The sequence below is a fragment of the Glycine max genome, chromosome 9, assembly GCF_000004515.6.
Source record: "Glycine max cultivar Williams 82 chromosome 9, Glycine_max_v4.0, whole genome shotgun sequence".
NCBI classification, from domain to species: Eukaryota; Viridiplantae; Streptophyta; class Magnoliopsida; order Fabales; family Fabaceae; genus Glycine; species Glycine max.
Window position 1 is genome coordinate 5,640,986 of NC_038245.2, and position 18,748 is coordinate 5,659,733.

General features: G+C 28.5%; 1 protein-coding gene across 1 annotated transcript; it reads left to right on the top strand.

Moving 5' to 3' along the window:
* The first annotated feature begins 14,502 nt into the window (after window positions 1–14,502).
* On the top strand, window positions 14,503–15,186 carry LOC100819590 (uncharacterized). The gene has a single exon (XM_006586937.3). It carries the CDS (start codon window positions 14,525–14,527, stop codon window positions 14,876–14,878), a length of 354 nt encoding a protein of 117 aa, XP_006587000.2. The 5' UTR covers window positions 14,503–14,524; the 3' UTR covers window positions 14,879–15,186.
* The last annotated feature ends 3,562 nt before the right edge of the window (window positions 15,187–18,748 follow it).

Sequence of the window (18,748 nt, forward strand, 5' to 3'; positions counted from 1 at the left end):
CCTTCCCCTTCTCATGTTACTTTTTTTTCGCTTATGACAACACAACAGAATCAAGATTTCATTTTTTTTTATTTTTTGACAATAACTTCCAGCACAACAGAAGATTTCGTTGCATTGCAAATTCTAATTATTTAATTAATATGATTTATAAAAAAAATGTACAACGAAAGTATAATTTTGTTGTACACTATACAATAGAATCATACTTTCATTGTACATTCCATATTTACCTCCAAAAAATGGAATCATGATTTTGTTGTACATCTTTTTCACAAAACCAAATGTATAATGGGAACATGATTCTATTGTACTAGTGGGGATGCAAAAAAAATATAACAAAATTGTGTTTTCATTGCACAACGCACTCCACTAGAGGAAGTGTGCTTCTTTGTGCATTATGGGAAAGGGTATTTTTGGAGTTTTAAACTATTGGTAAGAGCTAATAGCAACTCCCTGGTTTCAAATATGAAAAAAATTCTTTTGTCAAATTTTTTTTCCATAAATTGATTATTATAGGCTTAAATATGATTTTTTGGTCTTAGAAAAATAAAGTCATTTTGATTTTGGTCCTTTAAAAAAATATCTTTTGATTTTAGTCTCCATAAAATTTAATATTTTTTTGCTTTAGTCCTTGTTGTCAAGTAACAATATTAACTAATGACATAATAGAGATATTAGTAGTCCAATGACTTATCACATTGTTATTGAGTCTAATAAAGTAATTACGTGTATGTATTTTTAGTAAATTATATTTTTAAATTATTCATCGGTTCAAAATAAGTTATGATATTTGACTAACTCATGAGAGATTTAAAAATATTTTCTTTTTTTCATCTTTTTTCATGTTTCTCAATTCTAAAATTTGTCAACTCACTTAAAAAAGCCAAATATGTCTATGTATTATTTTATAAATTGGTTAAATATATTTTATATTCATGTAATTAAGTGTTTATTCAATTTAGCCCCTGCAAAAAAATATTTAAGTCTTTGTAAAATGTTTATTTTTTTCTGTCCTCAAAAAGTGTTTTAGATGATGGTTTGAACAGTAAAAAAAAATACTTTAAATAATAAAAAAATGTTATTTAAAACGCTTTAAGAACAAAAAATAAAAACAAACATATTTTGTAAAAATTAAAATTAAAAAAATATAGATAAAAGAAAAATGCTAAAATATAAATAAAATATATATTTAAGTATAATAAATTAATGGAATTTTAGAAGTGTTATGTTACTGTATCTATTGTTTGAAGTTGTCGTTCTTTTGCTTGCTAGACGCCAAACCATTACCATAACTTTCATTTTATCATGGATTGTTGACCCTGTTGACCACATACATCCATGATCCATTATCAATTGCACCATAATTGTTGTTGCACAATAACTAAGTACACGTAGCTAGTTTTATATAGAAGAGCTACGTAATCAGGAAAATAAAATGACAAATTGTTTTTTTGTCTTGATTAGGTAAATATTTATTTTTCTAATACTAGTTTGAGAAAAATACATTTTTCCTTGTGTAGTGAGATACAATTAAATGTGCGTAATAATATAATAAAAGTATGAATATTTTTATAAAATAAAATATTTATTATATTAAAAATACAAAAAAAATATTTTTATATAATTCAAAGTATTTAGTAGGATATATTTAATATTGTCACACCATGAGTTTAAAAATACACAACAATAAAAATATTATACTATCTTACGATTTGTTACACTAATATTATAATATCTTATTAATTCTTTTAAAGATTAAATATAAAGGTTAATATATTTAATATTTTTAAACATAAAAATATTTAATATTTTTTATTCGATAGGGTGAATAGGGTTGGATAATAAAAGTAGAGACAAACAATTGAACTTAATGAGTGAAGTCCAACAAAGAAGCATAAGAGTTATAAAAAGAGGATTTTCTTTAGGGGTTTATTATCCATGTAATAAATAAGTGAGCATTGGAGAGAGTTAGGTATGATTTGGTTGATTATCCATCAAAAGATTTGAGAATAGGCTCTTGCATCGCCCAACTTTCTTAAACTCTTCCTTGAGTTTCGCCCACTCCCAACTTTCTTAAATTGTGTTAAGGCTATTTTATCGACAAACTTGGGATCACAAATTGCCATGATAATTAAAATCGAGATTTTAATTAGGATGGAAAGAGAAATAAAAGATCATAACTCGAGGATCACAACTCAAATCATAAGATTCTACGTTTTTACTTAAAACATTTTATATATAATACTACATATACATGAAATATAATATAGATAAAGAAAATAACCTCTAAATCAAAAATTTAAATAAACTTAATTTAAAAAATAATCATAATCATAATAATTTATAATTGCATCACATGTGGATTAATAGAATTACATGCGAGATAATGATGACTACAAAAATGGATATATGTGAGATAAAATAGATTAATTAATCTATTTCAAAATAATAACATATCCAAACACTACTAAAAAAATGATTTTCTAAGACGATCAAAAACAACATTTAATGATGGTTATTGACCGTCGTGGAATCTAACGTCGTTGAAAGTGTCAACTTTCAACGACGAGTAAGAAGACACCGTCTTAGAAAATTGGAAACTTTCAAAGACGGTACTTACGTAGGCACCGTCGTCTTTGAAATGTAACTTTCTAAGACAATGCCTACGTATGTACCGTCCTAGAAATAAAGATTATTTTTAATTATTGATATTTTTTCCGAACGATATCCCATTAGAAAAAAAATATGAATAATTAAAAATAATTTTTATTCCCTTGATTTTAATTAATATTAATAATTAAAAATAACTAAAAATATTAATAATTAATAATTAAAAATAACTCTTACATGCAACATACATTAATTGACGAATTTAAAAGATGTTCAATCGTGTGATATATTGGTTAACAAGAGAATGAGTTAACTTCTACATGTACGAACCTAGTCATATCAACTTATATATTGGTGCATCAACTTTGATTTTCAAAAGGGTCAAATTTATATATTTAAAACAAAAGAAAAGCAATATTTTTCATTCTACAATAAAAAAAGATAGTGAGGCTAATGGAAGTAGTAATTTACAAATAATAATTACATGAAGGTGGCTAGATAACTTTGAATCCTACAGAAACTTGTGTTTGTGCATGTAAGAGTACTTGCACTCTTTTCAGCCACTCTGTTGTGCGCTTCCTCTGAATGTGACCTCTCACCAATGCCTGCAACGTCACCACTCCCTTTAATGCTCACAGTACTCTCATTGCCTAACAGTTTCAATATTAAAGAGTCAATGAGCATTGAGCAGAGTTAATATCTTGAACGCAATTCACAACAAGGTTACATTCCAAGTTATAGCAAGTAATGATAAGCCTCAGTGACTGTCTCATGGCATTCTCTTAATAAGAAATCAGATGAAGACTCAAGACTCCACACACTGCCACAATAGAACAATCTAAAAAAAATAAAGAGAAATTGATCCTAAGTTCCAACCAGATGTCTCATTACAATATGTGAGAATGGCAACACAGTCCAATGACATAATTCAGGACCAAGTTATGGCATTCTTGTAAGAACTTAAAGTTGAAAATTACCAAGGAGCAAATTGAAGAACTAGTACTAAAGCACTCGTGAAATTAGAATGAACTTTTTAAAATGCACTTTATTAAATATTTGAAGTCATAGTACTAAAACAGATAATATATGATTTCATTCTTGAACCAAACCGAAATTCTCGAGCATTGGTATGACAGAATTAAAATGCACTTTATTAAATATTTTAAGTTAAATAAAAAACAAATATTAAATTATTTTCATACTTATAAAATATACATTTTTTCTATTTTTAACTGTATTACATGTTTAGATACACAAAAACAAAAAACTTCCATTACTCATTACGACTAAGATGGTCAACCAAGAGCAAGGGTAGGAGGGTCCACCTTCGAACCCAGAGCTTGCAGATGGAAAAACCCCATAGTTTTATTAGTCTTAGGAATTGTGCTAGATAAAGAATGTATGGCAAGGTTGAGCTTGATATCGTCAAGCAAGATATATTAGCAAGGGAATAAGAATAAAGAATAAAAATGTAAAATAGATAGAGAACTAGAAGGAGGAGCTTAATTACCTTCAAAATCTTCTCCCTAGTATGCATCAAGTTGATTGATAAAGGATGAAAGAGTTATGTTTGCAGCTTCTCAATCCTTTTATATATGTAAATAGCTTCTTGATAATCTACAACAAAGGAAATATTTTCTATTTTATTTTATTTTTCCATAAAACATATAATCTATGTCATGTTCAATAATAATAATAATAATAGTAATATATTTCCTATTCACTCTTATTTCTAATTTTAATTTGTACTCACTCGCATTTGACTGGTAGGAGGTTCAAACCCCTACTTGGTTTCTTGTCATAAGGTAAATATGTGTGGAAGTTGGCTTGGACTGGAACATCATCCATCTTCTCTTTCTAATTATTTTCCAACAAAAAATAAAAATACTAAAATGCTAGTTTCTTTTTAATAAAGGAAATATTTTCTATTTTATTTTATTTTTCCATAAAACATATAATCTATGCCATGTTCAATAATAATAATAATAGTAATATATTTCCTATTCACTCTTATACATTTTTGCCTTAGATCTTTAAACTCAAGTCCAACTTTGCCTTCTTGATTGATTCCTTCTCTGTACCAGGTGGACCAAGTATAGGTGTGATGGCTTCAATTTCAGCATTGGTACATGCAAGCAATAAAAACTCAGGTGGTTGTCCATCAACATCCATTAGGTCAAGTTGAGACTCTTCACTACTATTGTAATTCTAATTCAAGGCCTTGTTGTAGGGTTCTCATTCGGATTGATCCAACATTTCAACAAAATTCCAAAATCCCCTCACCAAGAAAATTCTAAACTATAAAATTTCTTGTTGCCAACTTAAGATCATTAAAGATTAACCTTTGGAAGGAAGAATCTACTAGTGATTCTTGGCTTAAGTTGGAAGTAAATGGTCTTATACTCTCCAAAAGGTCAAAAATTTGTGGAAGATCATGTACACACTAAGAAAATGTGTTGTTCAGAATTCTTCTCAACTTTAATGCTCAAATATATTTTCATGCACAAGCTATGCATGCTTTACATAGGCATTATCAATTCCATTTTAACTTTACTAGTATCACAACATTTTTTGAGCAAGCATTTGAGCATACATTTTGATGAACTCTTCTCAACAATTTTCTAGTGAAGCTTATTGATGTATTCATCTTCATCTATGATATAGTTTAAGAGGGATCTTTGATGTACATGGATAGCAATTAAAGTTTTTATTGTAGGAATAATTTGATGGTGTAACATGTCAAACTTATATTCCATCACTTTGACATGCAACTTATTGTAGCATGTTATGTCTGCTATTGTATTTGATTTATTTAGCCTTTCTATTACCCAAATTGGCTTTTGATTTATTCATAAAAGTGTTAGATAATTTGTTCCTTTAAATTTAGGCACTAGTTTGATATCATTTATACCTTTATAGCTCAAAAAATATGTTTAAAACATTGCAGTTGTATCATGTTATCCAAACAAAACAACGTCTCCAACTTCAAGTTATACTCAGATTATGATCCAAGCTTCATCAATTCACGATTTCTTCATTATAAATATAGATCTTTCTTCAATATTTTCATAGACTCCAAGATCACCTCAAACTCATTTCTATAGCTCAAGATAAGTCCTTCAAAAGTATTTCCTTTTGTTAATGAAGTACTATGCTGCATATGTTGTTTTTCATTAGTGTTCATAATTTTTTATTAAGAGCAATATTCTTCTTGTTCTTGAGAAATGACTCCTTCACATGACCAACACTTTCTTTTTCGTTTAGTGAGCTTACTAACTTCATCTCAATATATAGCCTTGAACATTTAAATCTTTTAAGACCTTTCTCACAACTTTTTGAGTATCTTGTGAGTTGTTTTAGTTTACTTCAATTGATGTTTTTCATTGAACTTGTCTTTCTAAATACATTTAAGCAAACTTATCAATGATTTTTAACTTAAAAGGTTTCTGATTTGTCTTCAACAAATTTGCCATAATTAAAATATAAGCACTTTGAACTCAACATATTTTATCTATTAAGTTTTCTTAATGTATCCTTAACATAATCGTGCAATATTAGCTCATGATATAAAAGTATATTTGTTGGAATAAATACTAAAAAGAGTAATCTTTGTGTCAAAATATTTCAATGAAAATGAAGGATTTCTAATGATATTATATGATAGTATATGTTATAAGCATATTAATGTTAACATAATAAAAAAAATCAAAATAAAATATTTTAATATATAGTAAAATTATATATTCTAAAGAATAGGAAAAATAATATAATATATGTAACTGTAGTAGTATACACACTTAATAATACTATTTTTAATTTTTTAAAATTTATACAAAATAGATATTATCCACTTATTTTAATTATTAAAAATATTTATATATTTTGCATTATATGATAAAAAAATATTTTATATATATATATATACTTACACATATTGACTTGTATTAAGATCTTGTTTCTATTACTTAATATATTTTTTTCTTAAAAACCATTTCCATGAATTAAAAAAAAAAAATAAACACAAGCGTGCAAAAGTCACGTGCATAGTACTTATTCCCTTTCCTTAAACTACATAAGAAACAATTTCGGCAAGTGGACACTTATTTTTTTATTTATCTCAGAGTATAACATATGGTAGATACATTGTGGCCGGAATGAGTATAAGTAAAATATATCTCTAACTAAGACTTTTTCTGAAAAGGTTAGCGCGCTAATGGATCTAGACACTTTTTTTTTTTTTGTGATTATCTAGACACAAAGTTAGTTTGTTTATTGATTGATTTATTTGGGTCATATCAGTAGTCATGGTCATGACATTATAAACTTATTAGTTATTACATTTACACTTAAATTTAATTTGAAAATCATGGACATTGATATGCGCTATCTTTGGTCTTGTCTTATATGACACAAAGTTGGGTTATTAATTAATTAAACAATCTATCAATTAAATGTACATTTTAATTACCTTTCTTAATTAAGAGAACAGCGTTCCCATTTCTAGTTCTGGTTCCTTTTTAAGCATAAAAATATAGCAACTTAATAATTTTTTGTTGCTATACTAGGTGATTTAATATAATTCTATATATTAATATATGAAAATGGATCAAAATAGTTGTCTCGCTCGCATTTCTTGCATATGTCGACCTTGATTTGAAATGGATCAAATTAAAAAGGGGTTGTCGACCTTGCAAATTTTAAAGGCTAACTAAGATCGATCGTTTTTCAACTTTCCGCATTACTAATATGACTGAAGGAACCTACGAAGCAACTATGTCTAGTTTTTTCTTTTTTTTTTTTGCACTCATAAAAACGTGATAAACATGGCTTTTGAAGGAACCTACGAAGCAACTATGTCTAGTTTTTTTTTGCACTTATAAAAACGTGATAAACATGGGTTTTGGGGATGATTATGTCTAGGGCAGACATGGTGCTAACGTTATGGCGTGTCGCTGACATGCATGGTGGACTAGCTAGCCATCGTTTTTCAATCTTCACCTTTCGTGTCATCAGCTTTAGTTCCGCGAACCAACTCACCATATATATTTCTTTTTTTAGTATTTATTTCAAAACAAAATATGTTCAAAATAATCAATTAACATTCAAAATGAACGGAGATGACTAAAGTATTATACGGAAAAAAAGTTTGAGCACGTTGACTATTTGTAAAAAAGTTAGGAACCAAAATTATAAATGTCAAAAAATTCAGAGACAAAAAATATGATTTATGCTAAAATGAAAATGTTATTGTTTCCTAACTTAGCTCTCCTCTCGGATTAAAAAATATACTAGACTAACGTGATAAGATACAAGATCAATGGGATAACATTGCATATCTTATTGGTACAATAAATAACATATTACAATATCTTGTCCTATTCTAGTAACTAAAAATGCCCTTAATTCTTAATTAAGATCTCTATGTTGTAAATGGATTAAAATGGAATAGTCTTTTAAGACACTTATTATTTGATGAGCATAGTGATTTTAATTAAGAGATTATATCCACTAGCATAAAACATCATCTTCTCGACACTAGCATAATCTCTCTATCTTACTCACCACAGAGAGAGAAAAATAAAAATAAAAACTAAGGAATCAAAATATTGTTTTTTTTATCTCTCAAGTAAATTAAGCGTACCTAAAATATCATAGAATTAACTCTCATTATAAAAAGAGACACGTGTTATTTTTTTGAGAATTTTGAGAATTATATTATTAATTTTTAATATCAGTATTTTTAAAAAAAAACTATAATTATACAATTATGTATATCATTCTCTTACAACTATGTATTTTTCTTTTAATTTCTTTCTTCTCCTGAGTTATCACATCACTTATTAATTATTTTTTTTTATTTTTCCTATATCTTTTCTCCCTTCACCCAAAAATAGACAAATGTTTACGACTTTTAATTATTATTTTCAGTTTTTGTCGGTAGGGTACACAACTTTCATTTTCTTTTTTGTAAAAGGACAGTAATCCTTACAAATTCATGATTTTTACGGAAAAATGTTCACCAGAAGTAAATAAAATTCTTATAATAAATAATATATGTTGACAATACTTTTTTTTTTTTACACTAAACAACAAACAAGGACGGATTCAGATTGAGTGGGGGGAGGGGGATATTCTTATAACTAAAGTCCACCACCCAATAAACATATAAATATCAAATAGAATTTTTTTAATAATATGATTTTAAAAATAATTTTAAAATATATAATAGAAAATTTATTTATACACGAGACAAACTAAATTTATTTACAACAATAATAGTATTTAATATATTATATAAAAATTTTCCTTCGATATAGGAAAATAGAAGATGAATGTTCTGTTATTGCAAAGATAATTCTTTGAAAACAAATTTTGGTAGACCTTCAGTGTAACCTGATAAGCATATTTTTTTTCAAGGTTTGCACGGTGACATGTTTGGACTTGTACACTTGTGATATAAAAAAAAACATGTTAGAACCTCACAAACAATAGCAAGAAGAACAATTAAAAAAAAATAGAGAATATGGAAATAATAGCTAGCCTTTAATAATCAATTATAATTAAATAAATATAAAAAATACCAACAAAGTCTTGACAGCTAATGCAATCGTTTAAGCTTTTAAAATATAAATAATGGATTGTAAAAGAGAACAACTACTAAAAAAATAAATAATAACCAAATATTTTATTTTAAAATAGAAAAATATTATTATCTCTACGATAAAGACTATAAAAAAGAAAAAAAAATAGAAGATAAACATGTAAGTATTATATATTTTTTACAATCAAATTCAAAATAAAAAATACTAATAAAAGTAATTACCTAAGTGTAAATTTTAGGGGGACGACGGTCGGCCACCCACAAGAAAAAATAGGTTCGTCCTTGATCACAAATTATCATATTTGAGTTTATTAATTTTTATAATAATTATTATGAAAGCCATGATTTTCATTAAATTAATAGTGTAATTTTTTATATACAAATAATAAATGCCTATTAAACTCAAATTATTATATATAACTTTTTTTTTAAAGACCACGCGTAGGAGTTTACAAGAGTGGAGCCTCTTGTTGTCATTCATGAACGGTTAATGGAATAGTTATTAATGATAAACTTACGTTTAATTTATTTAAAAATTAAGCATAATCTTAAGTTTAAGTTTTGTTTACCTAATTAAATAAATGAGTTCGATGGAGTATCTAAGGGATTGAACTTAAATAGTTCAAGAATAACTTAACTTGTTTAAACTCCTAACCACAAATATTATTTATGATAGATAACCATGCTCTCTCCAAGTATTTCTTTGTGCAATAAGTAAATTTAAAAAAATAAGCTAACTAATTAGATCACACCCAGCACATAAAATTAGTGCAGTACTAAAAGTACTTGATGGTTAATAAACAAACAAAATGATACGCAGAAAAATTTCTCATATGATTTTATAGTCTATTTGGTTCATATAAATTAAATTTTAAAATAACATTTTTATATTAAAACTTCGTATTAGTCTTTTTAGCTCTAGTGGTTTGGTTTGGTTGAGAACCTGCGGGGAGCTGTCCCTTTTCTTTTTCTTCGTCTTCATATTTTAAGAAATACTAGTTAATCTATCTCACTGTTTTCTAATATTTTATTATTTTTAGGATAATTTTTTAATAACCTAAAGTGATCTTTAATTAAAGGTAAAGTTAATAACTTCTGCATTGATAGAGAAGTATTAAACTTCCCCATTCTCGATTTTTTTTTATCAGAAAAAACAGGTATTATATTGAGAATATAAAATATACCCAACACCTAACAAAATCTGCATCATCCCTTCCTATCCGAAACCAAGGCATTGCAAGGGATACAAAATCAACATCCTAGCATGGGTTACACCGGTACCATATTTGACATTAACATTAATGCAAATATTAAGTAACCATCAGGACAAAAAAAAATCCCACTTATCCCAAAAGTTAAAGACAACTAATATATTCCAAACTAAAAGTATACAGACAAGACCAACAACATAATGACCCTGCACTGTAAAATAGCTTACTGTCACCAACAAACTAAGTTACACGACACATTCACCGATGCAATGATCACAAAATAGTTTAGCTCATGTCTTAAGTCTGTTGAATTGTTGCATCTCTGTCTAACCCTTTCCCCATACTCGAATGACCCTTAAACATGATTGATACCGGTTTTAAAACTGGTTAATTGTAGGATTGGATTGATACTTCATTCTAAAAGCTCTTAGAAGGTTGAAAGAATTTTTGTAACCAATCTGGCACACTGCCTTAGTCTTGAATTGATACTTCATTCCAAGAGCACTTAGATACTTAATTTGCTATTATTATACGGTATTTTCCTTTGCTTATTTGAGTTCAAGGTTTATGTTTATAATTAATGCCCCTTAATTACATACCCACTCTCCCCCTTAATTTTGACTTAATATCAATGCGTCTTGCCATGCTGTTGAAGCAAAGGGAAACAACCAAAGGAATAATAGAATAAGTAGTACATAGTTTTTTGACTGCAAAAAGTCGTACATTGTTTTTAAAACTTTTAAATACGTACCCTTTTATTATTTTTTATATTTGTTCTTCATTTTGTGGCTTATATGATTTTCTTCTATTTATTTCTCTTATTTCTTGTGCAGACAAAAACACCTATAGAGGAGTTTGGTAGAAGGAAATTCTTATGGGAACTGTTGTGGTATGCTCCTGAATGAGACGCAAAAGAAGAAATGGAATGGAAACAACTTCAATATATATGCAATATGCAACTAATTATGGATCAATGCAAAACACTTTTCGTAATTTGTTAGACATGAAACCGTTGCCCTCTTACTCACTTGGACATTTATGTTACTAGCAAGCAATACATTTTGGCAAGATAAATCAGGTTCTTAAACAGGCTTGTTGGTCAGAGCATATATATCTTTAAAAACTTATAAATGGGTAAATATCAGTATTCAGTCAAATTCAGGCCTTGAATTTTTCACCAAGACTAACTCAAATCTAGTAAACCTAATTCAGTTTACACCTATTTTCCCTCCTAATCTTAATTAATCTTTCATATATATAATTAAAAAATAGGTAATATCATTTTTTTTATCACTTTCACTTATTCTTTGTCATTGTTAATCACTCACCTTAAATTATGTAAATCAGATTATAGTCATATAATGTGCAATATTTTTATGTTTTTTTTTAATCAACCAATCAAATATTATAAAATAAATGGTACCAGAGGTACCTAAAGGTAAAACGTACATAGTGTAGCATTATAGGAGCAAAGGAATGCAGAGGTTAAAATTTATTATTTATACCAAAAAACAGTTTGTTTATAAATAAACTCTAACCTCCAAAAGAAAACTACCCTTCTTGTACCTCTCTAAGTGTGTTCTCCTAATACATCACACATTTAAACCCTTCATTAAGTCCCCCGCAACAACTTCCACAGTACACAAACTAATTACAGAAAACCAAGCTGCTAGACTTAACTAAGAAACTAAAAAAGCATAACTCCACTTACTTCCATATGCCCCCTGAAAATTATCACAGCTTGAGTAATATATGACTCCTCCAAGTCTGATTTTGAAATCAAAATATTTGTACCCTTCTTCTCACAATTCATTCACCGATATAATTTTGCCTCTGGAAATTTCATTGTGCAATATTTTTAAGTAAATAAGAACAAATAGATGTAGCTTATATGCTAGGTTGTTCCCTGCTACATCATAGGAAATTTCATTCTCTTTAGTAATAATTTTGATTTGGAAAATGATTGTATATGAATTTAATTTAAACAAATGAGAATATAAAAAAATTTAGGTTAAAATATAATTTTGATCCTCTATTTTACCGAATATGTGATTTTGGTCCATTCATTTTAAAATTCTCACAAATTTTAAAATTTAGCAATTTTGGTACAATGTCTAATTTTACATATGTTTATTTTATTTATATTAGATCTAATCGAATCTTAATCCTAACATATTCATTTAAGATATCGTAAAAAAATTATTTAATTAATTAAAATATAAGAAAAAAAAATAAATGTAAGTAAAATTGATAATTATACAAAAGTTGTTTTTTTTAACTGAGACTAAGGACCTGTTTTATTTCACTTTTTTAAAACTGTTTTTAGTTTTAATTAAAAAAACTTGTTTGATGCATGATATGTCCTGCATCCGTAGTGAAATCAACGCTGTAATCTCTGTCAGATATGCATATACCAGTTTTCTATAAAAACAAGTTTGATAACAACCTTTGGGTTCTGTGCAGATTACAACCTTCCAAATTTCACATATATCAGCTCCTGCATCACATGTTTATATGAATTTTTTTAAACTTGTTTATATGTATTCATTAATTTCTGTCAAAAAAAATCTGATTGATTATTTTTAATTTTTTTTTCAATCATATTTTATTATCTAAATACTCAATCCAAAATCTTTCTTATATAAATTCTGAAAGCTCTGAAATGCACTCATATACCAACCTCCAGTATATACCAGGCTACCAGCCTCACTCACGGTGTGGGTGTGTAGTGTCATATACTAACCTCAAATAAAAAAAATATATAGAAAAGAAAATAGGGAAACATTTTTCAATAGTTTCTATATTTTTTTCTTTTTAAAAGACTTGTTTTTTAAACTAATTTTTTACACTAAATAGATTTTGGATGAAAAATGTAAATAATGAGTAGCATAAAATTGTTTTAGAAATTAGTTTTTAGAACTAAAAGCTGAAAAGTGAATCAAACAGGTAGTAAAATATCCTTATTTTAAAATAGGTTAATCAAAATTGTGGATTAGAAAAAAATAGAGGAGTCAAAGTTATATTTTAATCTTTTTTTAATGCTGATTTAATCATACATTTTTTTATATAATATTTTTTTTGGCCTTTATAATAAATTTCAATCAGTTAACTACTGTTAATAAATTAACTTTGGAAAAAGCTTGCGATTTTTTTTTATCCTGTGGGAATCAAACATACTGTCTTGACAGGAAAGCTTGTAATATTGATAAGTGATAAGATATATGTGTATTTATTCCAGCTTAAAATAACTTGTGTTTATTTCTTTTTCTATTTCTTCCGTAAAAAATTAAAATATAACAATTCTAGACAATTATTTTTTTAATTTATGAGTATTTTTTATAACTAATTATATTCTTTCAGAATAAAAGAGAGATAAGAAAAAAATGTAATTAATAAATATAATGAGTAAATATATATATATATATATATATATATATATATATATATATATATATATATATAATGAATAAATATATATATATATATATATATGAAAAGTACGAAATGGGTATAAAATATAATTTTTTTAGTATGTATCTGTAAGTTTATTATAAGAAGTCAATTTTTTTTTAATAAAATGTTAAAAATAAAACATTTATCATATGACATTTTTTAAATAATACTTGTTTTTAAAGTAATTTAAAATATTTAATAGAGTGTATTTTATTAAAATATATTTAGTTTATTTTTTTTAAATATGTTCGAGGTTCATAATAAATTAAAGATTTTTATTTTAAATCTTTAATAAATTTTTATATTGTGTTGAATTCTGATATATTAACATTTTTATTTTAAATTTCTCTTATTAGTTAATTAATAATGCAATACGTTTTCAACAAATTGTCTCTGACATTTATCAGAACAAATATTTACTACACTAAAAAGGCAAACTAATTTGGGTTGTGGTTCTTTCATGGGCAAAACAGTAAAATCCACGAAAATCACATTGAAAAATACAAATGAAAAAAGAGAAGTAAAAAAAGAAAATACCAAAAAAAAAAGCATTGAAATTGGTCATATTAGGGAATATTCTGTCTACCCAACAACCCCAAGTCCCCAACGTTGTATAAATAGGCGAAGAGGGACCTTTCCCTCGACCCCAATGCTTGGCCCTCTCACAATCAACACCTCTTCTTCCACCTCCATCAGGCCAAACTATTCTTCAAGTTCAAGCCCAAAAGGTGCTGAAGCAGAGTCCAACATCAAGAGCAAGAGAAAGAGAAGCTTTGGATCAAAACCTAGCAGGAGAAAAATGTGGTTCATGTATGTGTTTGATGAGGAAAAGAAGGAACTGGGTAGGCAACAAGCACCAGGATCATGCCCTTATTGCCAAGGCAAGGTTGAGGCCATGGATGTTGAGATCCAGTGGAGACTTTGCTTCTTGCCCATGTGCTTCAAGATCAAGAGGAAGTTTTTTTGTACTTCATGTGCTAGACGTTTAGAATTGTATTATTAAACAACAACTACTTCTAATTATTATTATTATTATTATTATACATATTAATGATACTATTATTGTTCTCTTCATTTTAATTATATTCTACATATAACCCCCCTCTGGCTAGATTTTGGACATTGAGACAGAAATATACCACTAAATCATGCTTTCTTGTTCCCTCTCTCTCTCTCTCTCTCTAAATCTTTAATTCTCCATCAACATCTTTGTATCACAAGCTTTTGTTCCCTTGTTGAATTTTGAGTTTTGACCAAGGTTTTCATGTAAATGGATTTGATTTATGTTTAAATTTGTACTTTTTTTTTTTCTCCTTGTATATTGATCTTGATCTTGTTGAGCAATGAATTTCATTTTCTTTTTTACATTCCTCCTATGCTTTGATATTTATTTTTTTATTCAATTTTGGAGTATGGAGTCGATCACTTGGAGGTTAAAACGTGCTTCCTCAATATATATATATATATATATATATATATATATATATATATATATATATATATATATATATATATTGATTTTAGAATTAATTGAATTGTGAATGATTTTTTTTAATAAAAAAAACTTGAATAATAGGTTGATGGGTGGTTTTCTTCTTTTCAGAGATGGGGACATGGGTTCTGAACTGAAGCTATAATTCGGCTGAGTTTGAAGCAGAAAACATATATTGCGCTTTAAAATTAAAAGACATTTTATTATCAGAGTCTCCAAGTTGATTTGATGGCACAACAACTATAGTACCTCTCCTATGGACCAAAGCTCTTCTTTATTAATTTATTTTTAATTCTATTTTACTTGTTCCTTTGTACTTTTTGCTTAACAAATAATCCTTTTCAAATTGACTAATTAAACTCGTAAAAGGAATATGAAATTATGACATATTTCGATTTTAGATAAATATTAATTTTCATCTCTAAATGTGTGTGGAGTGATAAGTTAGTTTCTGAAAATAAAATAAAAGTCAAATTTAGTTAACCAATGTAGAAAAAAATATGATAAACTAATCATATGAATAATTTAATAACAACTTAATGCTTAAATTTTGTAATTTAATATTAAATTAATTTATAAAAATATAAATTATTAATAAATTAATTTTTAAATATAATAATTAAACGAAAAAAATCTGACAAATTTAACCATAAAACTGATTTACAATACTTTTTCCAAATTTAAATTTTTTATTTTTTAAATTAATTCGTTATCGTCTTGGGTTCTTTTTGGTTCTAAACATCACCAGACGCTACCAGTCATTTCCATACGTCCATCATGCCTGCTCCTTGTGATCTCTGAGAAAGCATCTTAATAATGGTAATGGATCAGACACAGTTGTTGATTATTAGGCATATAAAACGATAATTAACAACGACAGTGTTCCTTTCAAAAAGAACCACGGCAGTGTTTAACAAAAATAAATAAACAACGGCACCACCAACCACACTTAAATAAAGTTTTGAAATTAATTAGAGATCTGCTTATGAATTTTATTTAAGAATTAACAACGGAAAATCATAATATTATTTATCTTTCATAGTAATTATATTGAAAGCTATATTCAGAATATTTTTTAATTAATTGACAATAAAAATAGACTAATTCTTAACGAATATTTAGTGAGTGAGTTGCACGAATTAGTGAGTTAGTATCATGAGTTAGTTAGGCAGAGCTATTACATACGGTTAGCAATTAGTTTTCTGGTATAACGATTAACTAAACACTATTTTCTCTTTCCTTCAAGTGTATAAATATTTTACGAATATAATAATGAAAATCATGCAATCATTTGGTCACTACGTGAACAACGTTTCTTTCTTTCTCTCCTTTATGGCCATTAAACCATTTTGATGTGGTATCAGAGCTCCTCTCATGAAGAGTTCTGCTGTGCACTCAAATTCACATTTCAGTTTCTCTTCTTCTTGACTCCATTCACCATGAACGAATTAACACCAAACACAAAGAGTTATCTCTACCTTCATCCAAGCGAAAACCCAGTTGTAGCCCTTGTCTCGCCAGCTTTGGATTCAAGCAATTATCACTCATGGAGCAGGTCCATGGTAAAAGCACTGAGCGCCAAAAATACAGTGGAATTTATAAACGGGAATGCGCCGGAACCACTAAAAACCGATAGGACCTATGGAGCATGGAGTCGTTGCATCAACATGGTGGTATCGTGGATAGTGCACTCAGTATCAGTTGCGATAAGACAAAGTATTCTGTGGATGAACAAAGCTGAGGAAATATGGGATGATCTGAAATCTCGATACGCGCAAGAAGATCTCTTGAGAATCTCTGACCTTCAACAGGAAGCTTCATCAATGAAACAAGGTACCTTCTCTGTCACAAAATACTTTACGAAGCTTCGCATCATATGGGATGAAATTGAAAATTTCAGACCCGATCCCACTTGTTCATGCACCATTAAATGTACTTGCTCAGTCCTCACTACCATTGCTCAACGAAAGTTAGAAGATCGAGCCGCAATTTTTACGAGGATTAAACGAACAATATAGCAACGTACGATCTCATGTGTTGCTCATGGAACCCATGCCCACAATACCAAAGATTTTCTCTTATGTAGCTCAACAAGAACGTCAGCTATCAGGTACTAATTCCCTCCCAAACTTCAACCTTGAATCAAAAGAAAGCGCTTCGATCAATGCTGTCAAGATTGTTTGCGAATTTTGCGGACGAATTGGCCATACCGAGAGTGTTTGTTACAAGAAACACGGTGTGCCTTCAAACTATGAAGGAAGAAGCAAAAGTTACAATACAAGAAACGGAAAAACATGTACTCACTGCGGGAAAATAGGACATACCATAGATGTATGCCATAAGAAGCACGGATTTCCTCCAGGATACAAGTTCGGCAATGGCAAAGTGGTAGCAAATAACATTGTGGCAGTAGAAGGAAAAGCCACGAGTGACCAAATGAAGCGCCATGAGTCTCAAGATTTGGTTCGCTTTTCACCAGAGCAGTACCAAGCATTGCTCGCTTTAATACAACAGCCATCTTCAGGAAGCTCAGCCTCTACCCAATCACAGATTGCCTCCATCTCTTCATGCTCCACTAACACCACAACAGGTACACTTCTCTTTTTTGAAACAGCAGATTCCATCTCCTGGATATTAGATTCAGGAGCAACTGACCACGTCTCCTCTTCCTTGACCAACTTTCATTCATATCACCAAGTCAGTCCCATCATGGTTAAACTACCAAACGAACAACACGTTCACGCTACCCACTCAGGAACAATGCACCTTACCCCTTCCATTATCTTGAATGATGTTCTATACATACCGTCCTTTACTTTTAACCTCATCTCCATATCCAAACTCGTGTCTTCAACTAATTGCGAACTAATCTTTTCTTCTAATACTTGTGTTTTGCAGGATACCAACACCAAAGCGAAGATTGGTACAGTTGAAGTGAGTCATGGCCTTTATCAGTTCACCTTAAAACTACCCAACTCACATACCATATGTTCCACCATTGTTCATCCAAAATGTAATGTCATTCCTATAGACTTATGGCATTTTCGTATGGGTCATCCCTCTTATGAAAGACTGCAAGTTATGCAATCTTACTATCCTTCTTTGCATAATAATAAGAATTTTGTATGTACTACATGTCACTATGAAAAGCATAAACGATCATCTTTTTCTTCAAGCATTTCACACGCATTTAACATCTTTGATCTTATACATGTAGACATATGGGGACCATGTTCAAAAGTTTCTATGCATGGGCATCGCTATTTTTTAACTATCGTGGACGACCACTCTCGTTTTACATGGATTTACTTAATGCAAACAAAAGCTGAGGCTCGCAAGATCATTATTGACTTTGTTACATGTATTGAAACGCAATTTAAT

What these genes read in the sequence shown, in the direction of transcription:
- LOC100819590 (XM_006586937.3), top strand. Translation starts at nt 14,525, where the DNA reads ATGCTTGGCCCTCTCACAATCAACACCTCTTCTTCCACCTCCATCAGG.